We start from the raw sequence: 16003 nt of genomic DNA on the forward strand, positions 1-16003 counted from the left end.
ACAGACCTATTCCAGGAGCAGATGCAGACGCTATGAATGTTTGGCTAGCTCAATATGATGACTACTTGATAGTTTAGTGCATCATGCTTAACGGCTTAGAATCGGGACTTCAAAGACGTTTTGAACGTCATGGACCATATGAGATGTTCCAGGAGTTGAAGTTAATATTTGAAGCAAATACCCGAGTCGAGAGATTTGAAGTCTCCAACATGTTCTATAGCTAAAAGATGGAGGAGAATAGCTGAAGCAGTGAGCATGTGCTCAGATTATCTGGGTACTACAATCGCTTGAATCAAGTGGGAGTTAATCTTCCAGATAAGATAGTGATTGATAGAATTATCTAGTCACCATCACCAAGTTAGTAGAACTTCGTGATGAACTATAATATGCAAGGGATAACAGAAACAATTCCCAAGCTCTTCGTGATGCTGAAATCGACGAAGGTAGAAATCAAGAAAAACATCAAGTGTTGATGGTTGATGAGACCACTAGTTTCAAGAAAAGGGCAAAGGAAATAAGGGGAACTTCAAGAAGAACGGCAAGCAAGTTGCTGCTCAAGTGAAGAAGCCCAAATCTGATCCTAAGCCTGAGACTAAGTGCTTCTACTACAAAGGGACTGGTCACTGGAAGCGGAACTGTTCCAAGTATTTGGCGGATAAGGAGGATGGCAAAGTGAACAAAGGTATATTGGATATACATGTTATTGATGTGTACTTTACTAGTGTTTACAGCAACCCCTCGGCATTTAATACTGGTTCAGTTGCTAAGAGTAGTAACTCGAAACGGGAGTTGCAGAATAAACAGAAACTAGTAAAAGGTGAGATGACGATGTGTGTTGGAAGTAGTTCCAAGATTGATATGATCATCATCGCACGCTCCCTATACTTTCGGGATTAGTGTTGAAACTAAATAAGTGTTATTTGGTGTTTGTGTTGAGCATGAATATGATTTGATCATGTTTGTTGCAAAACGGTTATTCATTTAAATTAGAGAATAATTGTTGTTCTGTTTACATGAATAAAACCTTCTATGGGCATACACCCAATAAAATGGTTTGTTGGATCTCGATCGTAGTGATACACTGTAACGCCCTCGATGCGGCTATAACTCCCACGTGTCGAAGCACGACTTAGAGGCATAACCGCATTGAAAGCAATGTCGCAAGTGAGGTAATCTTCACAGAACCCATGTAATACATAAGGGAAAGAGATACATAGTTGGCTTACAATCGCCACTTCACACAATTACATGAATAAAGCATTACACACTACACCACGGTCAAGTTTTGGTGACACATCAATCTGTTGGCATAGGGTACCTTTGCCGACAGATAAATTGTAGCTAACACATATGCTGACAGAAGAGAAAATAGTCGGAGGACTTGCTGTGGGGAAAGGTATTGCCGACAGAAGTTCACTTGCCGACACTTTTTCTGTCAGCATACACCCTACCTATGCTGACACATGGTAAGTCACCGCACACCCTACCTATGCCGACACATGGTATGTCAACATACACCCTACCTATGCCGACACATGGTAAGTCAACGCACACCCTACCTATGCTGACACTTAGTCTGTCTAAATAGGTGTTTAGCATTGCCGACACATGGTTTGTCTAGTTATGGGCATACTTTTGGCAACACTTTTTGCGTTGGAATGTTTTTACCGACATATAAATTGTTGGTAAGATGGTGCACTGCCAAAACAACAATTGGATACTGCTCTAATTCAAATGTTATATGAAATTTTCAATGATGATGCACAAAACGGGATCAAGATGAACAAATATTGCACAATCATTGATAATATGGTAACAAAAATACACAAATATATATTGTGCACAGGTTCAAACACAAGTCAATCTTCACAAAGCAAAGTTTGGCCATCTTGGGAACCATCCAAAAAACACAAGTCACATAAAAGAGACCCCTATTTGCTGGTCTAAAATATATAGTTCAAACACTAAATGGTCCAAAACACTTGAGTCACATCCATGAGCACAAGATCTCTACTACATAACACTTAAGCAGCAAATGGTCCGTAACACGATTCATGATTACAATTGAGTTGGCTGGTCCAAAATACTGCAGACATCCAAATGCTCCATAACACTTCAAATTCATCACATCCATGCGTACTAGGTTGCTGATTACCTGAAAATACTCTACAAGAATTTGGAAGAAAGTGCAGTCAGCTCAAGTGCTTTGAAGCTCTCATAGGGAGATTGGCAGCCAAGAGAAGCATAAGAATCAAGTATTTATGACATATGTCCATAACACACATAAAATAGTTCTATCATACATGCGGTCAAATATTTATAAAATGCTGAAAGGAATCATCATGCAGACATATCTAGATATACATAGAATAAGCATTTCACCATGGCAGGCAAATCTACAAATTTTATTCAACATCTTACATGCATGAAACTGTAGTAGGATCAGCCAATGTGAGGTTGTATTTGTTCTAATAGGAAGTTAGCTGATGTGATCTTCAAAGTTTGAAAATAATTGTGTTTGTACGTTATCTGATGAGGTAGAACGAAAATGTACAACTTCTGACCAAATAAACTGTAGTATGTGAAGTTCAGTTTATGCCATGTTATCTTCAGATTGTGACCACCAAAGGGATAACACCAAACTGGTATGTGTATGTTAACTCCTAAGCAATGTATGTGCGCTTCAGATCATGTTGTGTCATTTTCATATTTTTAATTATAAACTGCAGTATGTGGAGTTCAGTTTTATCAACGAGATACAAAATGTTACTCCCACCGTACGAAAAAGCTTGTCCCTCAAATGGATGTATATAGCACCAAGTTAGTGCCAGATACATTCATTTGAAAGACAAGTTTGGGACAGGCTTTTTCGGACGGAGGGAGTATCTAGTAATGCTACAAGTTCAGGCATAAATCTGGCGCTCTAGTCAAGGCTCAAAATGATCTATGTATATTTCTAAGAGAGAAACAATAAACTTAATGTATGTAGTATGTTGTAGTACCTGTACCTCCTGGTACATTAGTTGCCTTCTTGTCATCCTTGATCTACAACAATAACCGTTACTTCATAGAAATAAGTGTTGCCTTCTTATCAGTTTGAGGCTGCTTCTTTCACCGCAAATTGCTCTGACTAAATGTGTAGACATGTATCAACCATCCTTCAAAAAAATGTGTTCAATATAGATAACTCGGCTTCCCAAATCAAATCATAAAGTAAAGGCCAAAGGTCTGCAAGTTATGTACTTGGTTAGTATACTGAATGAACTTGTCAAAAGAACAAATATTATGCCAGCAACCAGCGTGAACACGAACATCTCATAAAAGTATTGAAAGTCTGAATCCTGAAACTATCTAGCCACTGTACCGAGGCGGTTGACTCTACAGTTGGAATTCACATGTCCAAACAATGCGGTGTGAGGCACTATGAGAAGGTGCCCCTAATGTTTGAATGTGATCGGAACTTGCAATTCTCCCCTCTGGAAACAGTATGCAGCTTCAAGTAGTTGAAGGTATGTGGATGCAGAGGAAGATGAGAGTATATGTTGAGCCTAAGGTTTGAATGATAATGCCATATTCATGCAAAAGGAAAACAACAACAAAAATTATATCAAACAAAGACAGTGTTATCCATAAATATCTAGTGTAGATGACGATGCAATTCAATAGTGATGCAGAATAAAATTGGAATGTGCCTCCTTAAACACTGAGTAGACTCAGGGTCCACCTCGGCGCCCTCCGCTCGCCCACCTCCTCAGCCTTGTTGCCAGGTAGTACCGCGTACTCACTGTCTGCAAGCTCACCATCATGTACACCCTCTCCTGCAGCACGAAGCCCGTCGACCCAAAATTAAACCATGAAGCATCAGAAACTAAATGATGTTACAACACAAACAACATTCAGTTCTACAGCGAAGTTGAAGCCAACTCGATCGTTAGCACTATATAATTTAGAAATACGTATTGACAATCAAAAGTGCTTCCTGTAAAAAAATTTAGAGGTTATGCACCTCCAGGAGCCTCCATTTGACCACGCCAACTCACCCGAAAAACTGGAAGTCACACAATGGGTCGTGGCTTTAAATAACAAAACTGAACCACCTAGAAATCAGGAAGTCACACAATGCTAACAACATATGAATTTTAACCCATATCAAATGTTAAACAAATAATTACTTTCTAATTTAAAGGAGATAAAGAGTTCATAATAGTATGAAGAATATATAAATGAAAATTAGCTATGAGACATGGTGAAGGAAATATGCCCTAGAGGCAATAATAAAGTTATTATTTATTTCCTTATTTCATGATAAATGTTTATTATTCATGCTAGAATTGTATTAACCGGAAACATAATACATGTGTGAATACATAGACAAACAGAGTGTCACTAGTATGCCTCTACTTGACTAGCTCGTTGATCAAAGATGGTTATGTTTCCTAACCATAGACATGAGTTGTCATTTGATTAACGGGATCACATCATTAGGAGAATGATGTGATTGACTTGACCCATTCCGTTAGCTTAGCACCCGATCGTTTAGTATGTTGCTATTGCTTTCTTCATGACTTATACATGTTCCTATGACTATGAGATTATGCAACTCCTGTTTGCCGGAGGAACACTTTGTGTGCTACCAAACGTCACAACGTGAATGGGTGATTATAAAGGTGCTCTACAGGTGTCTCCAAAGGTAGATGTTGGGTTGGCGTATTTCGAGATTAGGATTTGTCACTCCGATTGTCGGAGAGGTATCTCTGGGCCCTCTCGGTAATGCACATCACATAAGCCTTGCAAGCGTTGCAACTAATGAGTTAGTTGCGAGATGATGTATTACGTAACGAGTAAAGAGACTTGCCGGTAACGAGATTGAACTAGGTATTGGATACCGACAATCGAATCTCGGGCAAGTAACATACCGATGACAAAGGGAACAACGTATGTTGTTATGCGGTCTGACCGATAAAGATCTTCGTAGAATATGTAGGAGCCAATATGGGCATCCAGGTCCCGCTATTGGTTATTGACAAGAGATGTGTCTCGGTCATGTCTACATAGTTCTCGAACCCGTAGGGTCCGCACGCTTAAACGTTCGTTGACGATATAGTACTATGAGTTATGTATGTTGGTGACCGAATGTTGTTCAGAGTCCGGGATGAGATCACGGACATGACGAGGAACTCCGGAATGGTCCGAAGACAAAGTTTGATATATGGGATAATAGTGTTTGGTCACCGGAAGGGTTCCGGAAATCACCGGAAGGGGTTCCGGATGTTTCCCGAAATGTTTGGACACGAGAACACTTTATCTGGGCCAAAGGGGAAAGCCCACGAAGTTTTTAGAAAGCGCAAAAGGAAGTTTTGCGGAGTCCAGAGGCCAGACGCCAGGGTCCCTGGCGTCTGGGTCCAGACGCCGGGAACCCTGGCGTCTGGCCCTGGAGTCCGAGGACTCTTGCCTTTCGGGTGAAACTGACTTTGTGGAGGCTTTTGCTCCAAGTTTCAACCCCAGGGCTCAACATATAAATAGAGGGGCAGGGCTAGCACCAAAGACACATCAAGAAACACCAAGCCGTGTGCCGGCAACCCCGTCCCCTCTAGTTTATCCTCCATCATAGTTTTCGTAGTGCTTAGGCGAAGCCCTGCGGAGATTGTTCTTCACCAACACCGTCACCACGCCGTCGTGCTGCCGGAACTCATCTACTACTTCGCCCCTCTTGCTGGATTGAGAAGGCGAGGACGTCACCGAGCCGAACGTGTGCAGAACTCGGAGGTGCCGTGCTTTCGGTGCTTGGATCGGTCGGATCGTGAAGACGTACGACTACATCAACCGCGTTGATATAACGCTTCCGCTTTCGGTCTACGAGGGTACGTAGACAACACTCTCCCCTCTCGTTGCTATGCATCACCATGATCTTGCGTGTGCGTAGGAAGTTTTTTGAAATTACTACGTTCCCCAACAGTGGCATCCGAGCCTGGTTTTATGGTTTGATGTTATATGCACGAGTAGAACACAAGTGAGTTGTGGGCGATATAAGTCATACTGCTTACCAGCATGTCATACTTTGGTTCGGCGGTATTGTTGGATGAAGTGGCCCGGACTGACATTACGCGTACGCTTACGCGAGACTGGTTCTACCGCCGTGCTTTGCACACAGGTGGCTGGCGGGTGTCAGTTTCTCCAACTTTAGTTGAACCGAGTGTGGCTACGCCCGGTCCTTGCGAAGGTTAAAACGGCATCAACTTGACAAACTATCGTTGTGGTTTTGATGCGTAGGTAAGATTGGTTCTTGCTTAAGCCCGTAGCAGCCACATAAAACTTGCAACAACAAAGTAGAGGACGTCTAACTTGTTTTTGCAGGGCATGTTGTGATGTGATATGGTCAAGACATGATGCTAAATTTTATTGTATGAGATGATCATGTTTTGTAACCGAGTTATCGGCAACTGGCAGGAGCCATATGGTTGTCGCTTTATTGTATGCAATGCAATCGCGCTGTAATGCTTTACTTTATCACTAAGCGGTAGCGATAGTCGTGGAAGCATAAGATTGGCGAGACGACAATGATGCTACGATGGAGATCAAGGTGTCGCACCGGTGACGATGGTGATCATGACGGTGCTTCGGAGATGGAGATCACAAGCACAAGATGATGATGGCCATATCATATCACTTATATTGATTGCATGTGATGTTTATCTTTTATGCATCTTATCTTGCTTTGATTGACGGTAGCATTATAAGATGATCTCTCACTAAATTATCAAGAAGTGTTCTCCCTGAGTATGCACCGTTGCGAAAGTTCTTCGTGCTGAGACACCACGTGATGATCGGGTGTGATAGGCTCTACGTTCAAATACAACGGGTGCAAAACAGTTGCACACGCGGAATACTCAGGTTATACTTGACGAGCCAAGCATATACAGATATGGCCTCGGAACACGGAGACCGAAAGGTCGAGCGTGAATCATATAGTAGATATGATCAACATAGTGATGTTCACCAATGAAACTACTCCATCTCACGTGATGATCGGACATGGTTTAGTTGATTTGGATCACGTGATCACTTAGAGGATTAGAGGGATGTCTATCTAAGTGGGAGTTCTTAAGTAATATGATTAAATTGAACTTAAATTTATCATGAACTTAGTCCTGGTAGTATTTTGCAAATTATGTTGTAGATCAATAGCTCGCGTTGTTGCTTCCCTGTGTTTCTTTTGATATGTTCCTAGAGAAAATTGTGTTGAAAGATGTTAGTAGCAATGATGCGGATTGGATCCGTGATCTGAGGTTTATCCTCATTGCTGCACAGAAGAATTATGTCCTTGATGCACCGCTAGGTGACAGACCTATTGCAGGAGCAGATGTAGACGTTATGAACGTTTGGCTAGCTCAATATGATGACTACTTGATAGTTTAGTGCACCATGCTTAATGGCTTAGAATCAGGACTTCAAAGACGTTTTGAACGTCATGGACCATATGAGATGTTCCAGGAGTTGAAGTTAATATTTCAAGCAAATACCCGAGTTGAGAGATATGAGGTCTCCAACAAGTTCTATAGCTAAAAGATGGAGGAGAATCGCTCAACTAGTGAGCATGTGCTCAGATTGTGTGGGTACTACAATCGCTTGAATCAAGTGGGAGTTAATCTTCCAGATAAGATAGTGATTGACAGAATTCTCTAGTCACCATCACCAAGTTAGTAGAACTTCGTGATGAACTATAATATGCAAGGGATAACGGAAACAAACTCCCAAGCTCTTCGTGATGCTGAAATCAACGAAGGTAGAAATCAAGAAAAACATCAACTGTTGATGGTTGACAAGACCACTAGTTTCAAGAAAAGGGCAAAGGGAAGAAGGGGAACTTCAAGAAGAACGGCAAGCCAGTTGCTGCTCAAGTGAAGAAGCCCAAGTCCGATCCTAAGCCTGAGACTAAGTGCTTCTACTGAAAAGGGACTGGTCACTGGAAGCAGAACTACCCCAAGTGATTGGCGGATAAAAAGGATGGCAAAGTGAACATAAGTATATTTGATATACATGTTATTGATGTGTACTTTACTAGTGTTTATAGCAACCCCTCAATATTTGATACTAGTTCAGTTGCTAAGATTAGTAACTCGAAACGGGAGTTGCAGAATAAACAGAGACTAGTTAAGGGTGAAGTAACGATGTGTGTTGGAAGTGGTTCCAAAATTGATATGATCATCATCGCACACTCCCTATACTTTCGGGATTAGTGTTGAACCTAAATAAGTGTTATTTGGTGTTTGCGTTGAGCATGAATATGATTTGATCATGTTTATTGTAATACGGTTATTCATTTAAGTAAGAGAATAAATTGTTGTTCTGTTTACATGAATAAAACCTTATATGGTTACACACCCAATGAAAATAGTTCGTTGGATCTCGATCGTAGTGATACACATAAACATAATATTGAAACCAAAAGATGCAAAGTTAATAATGATAGTGCAAACTTATTTGTGGCACTGCCGTTTAGGTCATATTGGTGTAAAGCGCATGAAGAAACTCCATGCTGATGGGTTTTTGGAATCACTTGATTATGAATCACTTGATGCTTGCGAACCATGCCTCATGGGCAAGATGACTAAAACGCCGTTCTCCGGAACAATGAAGCGAGCAACTGACTTATTGGAAATAATACATACTGATGTATGTGATCCGATGAGTGTTGAGGCTCGCGGCGGGTATCGTTATTTTCTGACCTTCACAGATGGTTTAAGTAGATATGGGTATATCTACTTGATGAAACATAAGTCTGAAACATTTGAACAGTTCAAAGAATTTCAGAGTGAAGTGGAAAATCATCGTGACAAGAAGATAAGGTTTCCACGATCTGATCGCGAAGACGAATATTTGAGTTACGAGTTTGGTCTTCAATTAAAACAATGTGGAATAGTTTCACAAATTCATGCCACCTGGAACACCACAGCATAATGGTGTGTCCGAACGTCATAACCGTACTTTATTGGATATAGTGCAATCTATGATGTTTCTTACCGATTTACCACTATAGTTTTGGGGTTATGCATTAAAGACAACTGCATTCACGTTAAAAAGGGCACCATCTAAGTCCGTTGAGACTACACAATCTGAACTGTGGTTTGGCAAGAAACCAAAGTTGTCGTATCTTAAAGTTTGGGGTTGTGATGCTTATATGAAAAAGTTTCATCCTGATAAGCTCAAACCCAAATCGGAGAAATATGTCTTCATAGGATACCCAAAGGAGACTATTGGGTACACCTTCTATCACAGATCCTAAGGCAAGACATTCGTTGCTTATAATGGATCCTTTCTAGAGAAGGAGTTTCTCTCGAAAGAAGTGAGTGGGAGGAAAGTAGAACTTGATGTGGTAACTGTACCTGCTCCCTTATTGGAAAATAGTTCATCACAGAAATCTGTTCCTGTGACTACTACACCAATTAGTGAGGAAGTTAATGATGATGATCATGTAACTTCAGATCAAGTTACTACCGAACCTCGTAGGTCAACCAGAGTGAGATCCGCACCAGAGTGATACGGTAATCCTATTCTGGAGGTCATGTTACTTGACCATGACGAACCTACGAACTATGAGGAAGCGATGATGAGCCCAGATTCCGCGAAATGGTTTGAGGCCATGAAATCTGAGATGGGATCCATGTATGAGAACAAAGTGTGGACTTTGGTGGACTTGCCCGAGGATCGGCAAGCCATTGATAATAAATGAATCTTCAAGAGGAAGACGGACACGGATAGTAGTGTTACTATATACAAAGCTAGAATTGTCGTACTGGGTGAGACCTCCCATTCGGCTCTCAGCGTTGGTTAGCGTTGCTGGCGCTGGAATGCGACGTGTTGAGGGCCGGCGCAGTAAACACGAAGCTGTTGCTAGAACATTGGTCGCTTGCATCACTTTTGACTGGTTGACCAATTGGCAATTGACTTTTGAAAAAAGCTCATAGAAGTTAAGTTGTAAATTTGAATAGAGTTCACAAAAAATTGATAATAAATCACAAATTTAGAAAAGTTCATGAAATTTGTAAAAAATTTACGAAGTTAAATAATCATGAATTTGAAAAATAAATTAGGAGCTAATAGTTCATGCATCTAAAAAAGTTCAAAATTGAAAAAAAATCATGAATTAAAAAATACGGGCTAAAAATTCATAAATTTTAAATCACATATTTGAAAATGGTTCATGGATTAAAAAAATCATGATTTTTAAAATTGTTTACAAGAAATGAAAATAAAATCCAAGAACGAAGAAAAAGGAAAAAACTGAAAAAGAAAAGGAAACAAAAAAAAGAAGAAACCGAAGAAAAAACTGGAACAGGAACCGAGAAAGCCAACAGGAAAACACTAACAAAGATAAGTATATGGGACGGTCCGCTACAAAACCTAGCGTACATGGGGGGAGGGGGTGCACCCTGTTGGTGCTTAATGCGCTGAATAGGGATTTGTGCACTGGGATTGCGCATGGAGGGTTGAGGGGTCGCTATTGGTGGACTTCCCACGCCTTATACTGGGAAGAGTATCCACATATATAACACCCTTTTGCTTCACATTGTCGACATGCCGCACATGTGGTTACCCAGATCATTATCGACAACTGTTGAGAGATTATTGCCTTTTTTTACTAGTTTTGAATTAGTTGTTTCTGTTAGTTTGTCAAAAACATCAATATTTATTTACTTCAAAAAATAAACACTTCAAACAATTTGACAAAATATTTTGAAAACAAAGTAGATTTTTTAAATCAAACTTGTTTTGAAATGTATGTGAGCATTTTTGGAAAAAAGCTCACATTTTACATAAATTTGTGGACGTTTACTTTGGAAGTATGAAATTTTGTTTGAAATATTTCCAGAATTTTTAAAAGGAAACCAATTTTTGAAATTGTAAACAAATTGTAACACAATTTTTTTAAAATCCCATATTTTGAACATTTATTGTAATTATGTTTAACATGGACATTTTTTTATATTCGGAACATTGTAAAATTTAGCTTTCAAGTAAATTCATAATTTTTCCAAACATTTAAATAAATGAAAACTAAAACAGAGGAACAAGACAATGAAAAATAAAAAGAAAAAAATGAAAAAAATCTGGTAAATAAAACAAAAAAGGGAAAAAATTGGACCGAAACCTTCTAAAAGGTTTGCAAAACCGGATTGCTTCTGTACGTCTAATTGGGTCATTTTTTTTAACAAATATATGAAGTAAGGACTTTCAATAATTTCTTATAAACATAATTCCTCCACACACACACACACACACACACACACACACACACACACACACACAACAATGACAATGAGGCTGGAGAAGGAAACAGACCATGAGCACACCGAGGAAGTGAACGAAACAACCTGAAGCAGGGACCTCACCAAGAATTGGGAAAAGTGAACACTGTCCAAAAAAGTCGGTAATGAGTTCGTTGCCTTTTCTTGAAACTAACATGAAAATACTAAATCTATTTTTTTAAAAATACCTGTAGAAACTCAAAGAACAACATGAAAGATGTAATGATAAATCCTGAATGTGGGCCACCATACGAGAATGTGTGTGGGGGGGTGGGGAGGGGGCAAAGAAGTGGTGAGTGCTTGCACGAGACGAACAAATGGGTGCAAAGTGCCATTGAGGGCCGCCAAATCTGAAGTTTAATGGCGTGTCCGGTGCGCTGTCCTGGCCAAATTCTTTCAACAGTAATGGCTTCATCTTTGGTAAGCTACTTTGTAAGTCTGACAATCAACATATCAGCGATGGAGCCATGTCGAGTTAGGGAGATCTGTTATTTTTTTCCTGGTGTTTGCTGCGGTGGTGTTGGAGGCAAGTAACGGGCGTTGGAGTCAAGCTCAAGGGTGTCATCGGTCTTAATTGTAATTTTCTTTCTTGACGGTCCTTTGTGCAAAGGGCTAGCTTTAAGATGTCTTTTTATTAGTTTTGTTAGGTCGATGTCTTGGCGTGGTTTATACTTTGATCATTTTATTATTAATTAGACACATTCAACCATAAAAAGATGAAAAGGAATTTTTTTTTGAAGTACATAGCAGAGAGTAGAGAAATACTACGAGCTTTTTTTAGGGACACGACAAGGTTGACCTCGAGGACCGAACAACAACGGCTGCAATTGCACGTTGGGCTTTAGCCCATCGGTGCCATCATTCCACCATAGCAGGCTGTGACGCTCACAATCTTGATAGATATGCTTTGTCCTTAAATTTTGGTCGTCATGTATGACTAGGACAACCAGGAGATCTTGATTTTCTTCCTGTAAACATTATGGGCGATGAATAAAGCATGCGAGATTGTCTAAAAAAAAAGCAGGCTGCGACGCATGACAGAAAAGGAGATCGGGATTCTATTATGCGCCGCAGCCTGCCGTGCGCCGATCTTCCCCCTCTCGCCGTCGCCGTCGCCGTCGGATGCCTCGAATGAGGATCGAGCGGTGCTTGAGCAGAGGCGACCAAATAACCAGCTCCTCCTTTGGGAGCTGCAGTCCGCAATCCTTTCCGGACTACAATCAGAAACAGGCCCTCTTTCGAATTCAGCCTCCGGGTTTCCATTGGAGGCGGGAACCTAGCAGCTATATACATATATCTGGCCTGGCGGACACCACGCTACCCGCCAATTTTAAGAGGAGACGAGCAACCCTCTTTCCAGCGACCGGCTACCAGATCGGCCTCAGCAAATCCTCCCTCGAACATGATGGTGAGTTCGTCCTCCTGCTCCTTTTCCCCTTGTTGTAGATACAACTTCACCGCAGAAAAAAAAATCAAGGAATAATAAAAAGTAGGAACCATAATCAGAATTCATGGTCAAAATTTAACTTTTCTGGTGGCGAAATGTCAAAATTGCGCCAGTCTCTTGGAAAGTATGAAATTTTCCAACACTGTGGGTAATTACATCATTTTGTGGGTAATTACAAAGAACTGTACTATCAAAATTGTGTGTTTCTGTGGGAAAGTATGAAAGTTCTATTCTATAATCAAAATTGCGTCTTTCTGTGGGAAACTATATATTTTGATTTTTGTCTGTGGAAAATATTAAAATTGCACCTGTCTCAGTAAGTAATCGACTCTGATTTGTTTCCATATTTAAAATGTAGGACAATGAAGTTGATAGGCTCAGCAAGGTGCCTGATGACGTTTTGCTCAACATTGTCGAGCGACTTGATATCACTGACGTCGCACGAACCACCATCCTCTCCAGGCGGTGGAAGCAGATCCCTGCTATGCTCTCAAAAATTACCATAACGGTCGGTTCTTTTGAGCCCAAGCACGGAAGGAGAAAATTAACCTCACATGATATAGCTCGGGCCAACACCACCGTGCTGGAAGCAACCAGGAGCATACTAGAATGCAGGACCCGAAGTCTATACACCATTCACCTAATGTCCATGGAATTCTATCTGGGAGATGACTCCATCTTCATTGGCCAGATTGTTGCCAACACCATAGCGACACAAAAAGTTGCTTCGGTTGAGTTCGTAATCTTTACCGAAGTGCGTACCAATTGTTACGTCGATGACCTGCTCAGTTATGGGAAGCGGTTCATGTTATTCTTTGATTCGTGTCCAAACGCATTTGGTGGTCTTGCACGCCTCTGGCTAGAGAATTTGAGGTTAGGCGAATCAGACTTCCCCAAAATTTTCAGTATATGCAAGCAACTAGAGTTCTTGCGCCTCTGGCGGTGTGACACGGGGGATATGTCTTTGCTGGAAGTGGAACACCTGCAACTCCGTGAACTAGTGATTTCGGATAGCAATCTTGAGAGGGTTGATCTCAAGTGGGTACCAAAGCTCACAGTACTGAAATTTAATGGTTTTTTATCTCGAGATGACCCTTTCTGTTTGGGCTATGTCCCACAGCTCCAGACTGTGAGCATCACTAATGTTGGTCTTTCTTGGCACAAGATGCTCAAGCTAAGTGAGTTGCTTGGTAAAACAGCCATAAGCAACCTGCATTTGAACTTCAGATGTGAAAAGGTTAGTGAAGGTCTGCAACTAATGTTATCAGAATGATGTGTGTCATGGAGAGGTTGCAGTCATTATTTTTGGCTAACATAATTCTGCATTATCCCCCTCTTTTGCAGGTTTGGGTCAAACCAGAAGGCCGAAAACAATTGTTACCGGTGTTCCGCAAACTAAGTTTTGTGAATTTGTTCAACATTTCCGAAGAATGCGATCTGACTTGGACGATGTTCATACTCCAAGGCGCACCCACCCTTAAGCAACTATGCATTACGGTAAATAAACTCTTGTACCGGTTCTTCAGCTCTCATTTTTTATTCCACCACATGTTGAATATGCAAATCATATTCTCTTTTTCGAAGTTCAAACTTTCCATGACCAGTTAGGAGTTTTTGACCTGATTGAATGCAGGTGTGGGATCATTTATGTGAAATGACAAAGGGGAAGCGGAGGTACATGCATGAGTTTAGCGAGGAGAAGGACAAAGGACTGGAGTGGGAACCATCTGCCCTAGATTTCAATCACCACAGCCTGGCTGAGCTCCGTATCTATGGGTTTCGGGCAGAAGACAAATTTGTGAGGTATGCCAGAAACATCATGGAGGCAGCGGTGAACCTGGAGGCTATAAACCTGTATAAGAATCCAGGGTGTGAGAAATGCAAGCGCAGGCTTCCAAGTGGGTGGACGTGGACGGAGATGGTGTTGATTAGAGACAAAATCAGCAAGGGTATGTCGTCAAATGTTGGGATTCGCTTCCCAAGTTGACAGGCTACAATTTATATGGATTGAAGGGAGTATCATCTCAAAATACACAGGTTCATTGTTGACGATTAATCAGTGCATACAGCAGTAGCTTTGCAGCGCGAGTGCGTTGTTTTGTCTAAGAAAAAAACTTGCTGTCAGCGACAATTAATATGAATCAGAGGGAGTACTAAGTTATACAATAATAAGAGTATCCTTAACAGTAGTGTCAAGTATATTTTTTTCATTCTTCATTCCTTGTTGGGTTAGCTGAAATAGGATCCACGAAAAATATGGTAGGGAAAAAAATTGAGGTACTGAAACAGGATCCACGAAAAGACAAGTGGGAGCTTGTATTGGTTGACCCGACATATAAGTTTAATAATGAGTTGCAAAAATACACATATATAAGCTTAATGTGTTACAAAAAATTTGACCAAGTTGAGCCTCTACAGTAGTGAAATTGGTATAAGCACAAGTTGAACACAAGCTTTTATCACAAGTCTACATTTCTCTACCTCCCAGGATTTAAAAAACGTATAGAGAAGATTTATCCATTGTGGACTCAACAGTGACGGTGATTTAAAAAACGTATTGTCGTGGAGCTTAGGTGTACTAGAGCTTTTATGGAAAACTTGATTGTTTATTTATTTTGGAAAATGGAGAACTTGGTGTTGACATAGGTAGGGTCTCAATTGCTACCTACCTGGGCTGGACATGCTTGATTCCAAGTCGGTCGATGATCATGGTTGCTGATCGATCGATCCAGCAGAGGAGATAAATAGGACTCTTTGGTTCTATCTCTTGAAAATGTGCGACCGCCCAGCAAAATGAAGCACCATGGTCTCTCTTCCGTCCGTCAGGGACGTCGGAAAATGGTGTCAGCATGTGTATATATATATATTTTTAAGAAATCTCGTCCACTTTTTTTTTTTGAAACTGGAACACCTTGCATTTCAAAACTTACTGTGGACCGACCTGATCGGCGGCCACATCACGGGTTACATCTGGTGGCAGATCAGACTGCCAGGCCAGCTGACTATCGGGCTCAGCCCTCGCACCAACAGCAGCCAACAAATGTGTTGGGTTATCACATGCCCCGAGGCAAAACAAGACTTTGTATTCTATAAACCCTAGCTGGAGAAGGAACTTCGCCTCACGGAATAGCACACCAAGAGAGCTGCGGTCCTGGGATATGCCGTCCACGGCTAGCTGCAGAGACTGGCAGTCAGTCTCAAAGAACACCCGTCCCTTTCCCTGGAGTTCTGCAAACTGGATGGCCTTCAA

General features: G+C 41.0%; 1 protein-coding gene across 1 annotated transcript; it reads left to right on the forward strand.

Moving 5' to 3' along the window:
- Nucleotides 1-11711: 11711 nt before the first annotated feature.
- On the forward strand, nt 11712-14740 carry LOC147966964 (F-box/LRR-repeat protein At3g26922-like). The gene is made up of 4 exons (XM_087527430.1): nt 11712-11726; nt 13112-13990; nt 14098-14250; nt 14387-14740. Exons 1-4 carry the CDS (start codon nt 11712-11714, stop codon nt 14738-14740), a joined length of 1401 nt encoding a protein of 466 aa, XP_087383556.1.
- The last annotated feature ends 1263 nt before the right edge of the window (nt 14741-16003 follow it).

This window comes from Triticum urartu, chromosome 6A, assembly GCF_056163025.1.
Source record: "Triticum urartu cultivar PI428250 chromosome 6A, HENAU_Tu73, whole genome shotgun sequence".
In the NCBI taxonomy this organism is placed as follows: Eukaryota; Viridiplantae; Streptophyta; class Magnoliopsida; order Poales; family Poaceae; genus Triticum; species Triticum urartu.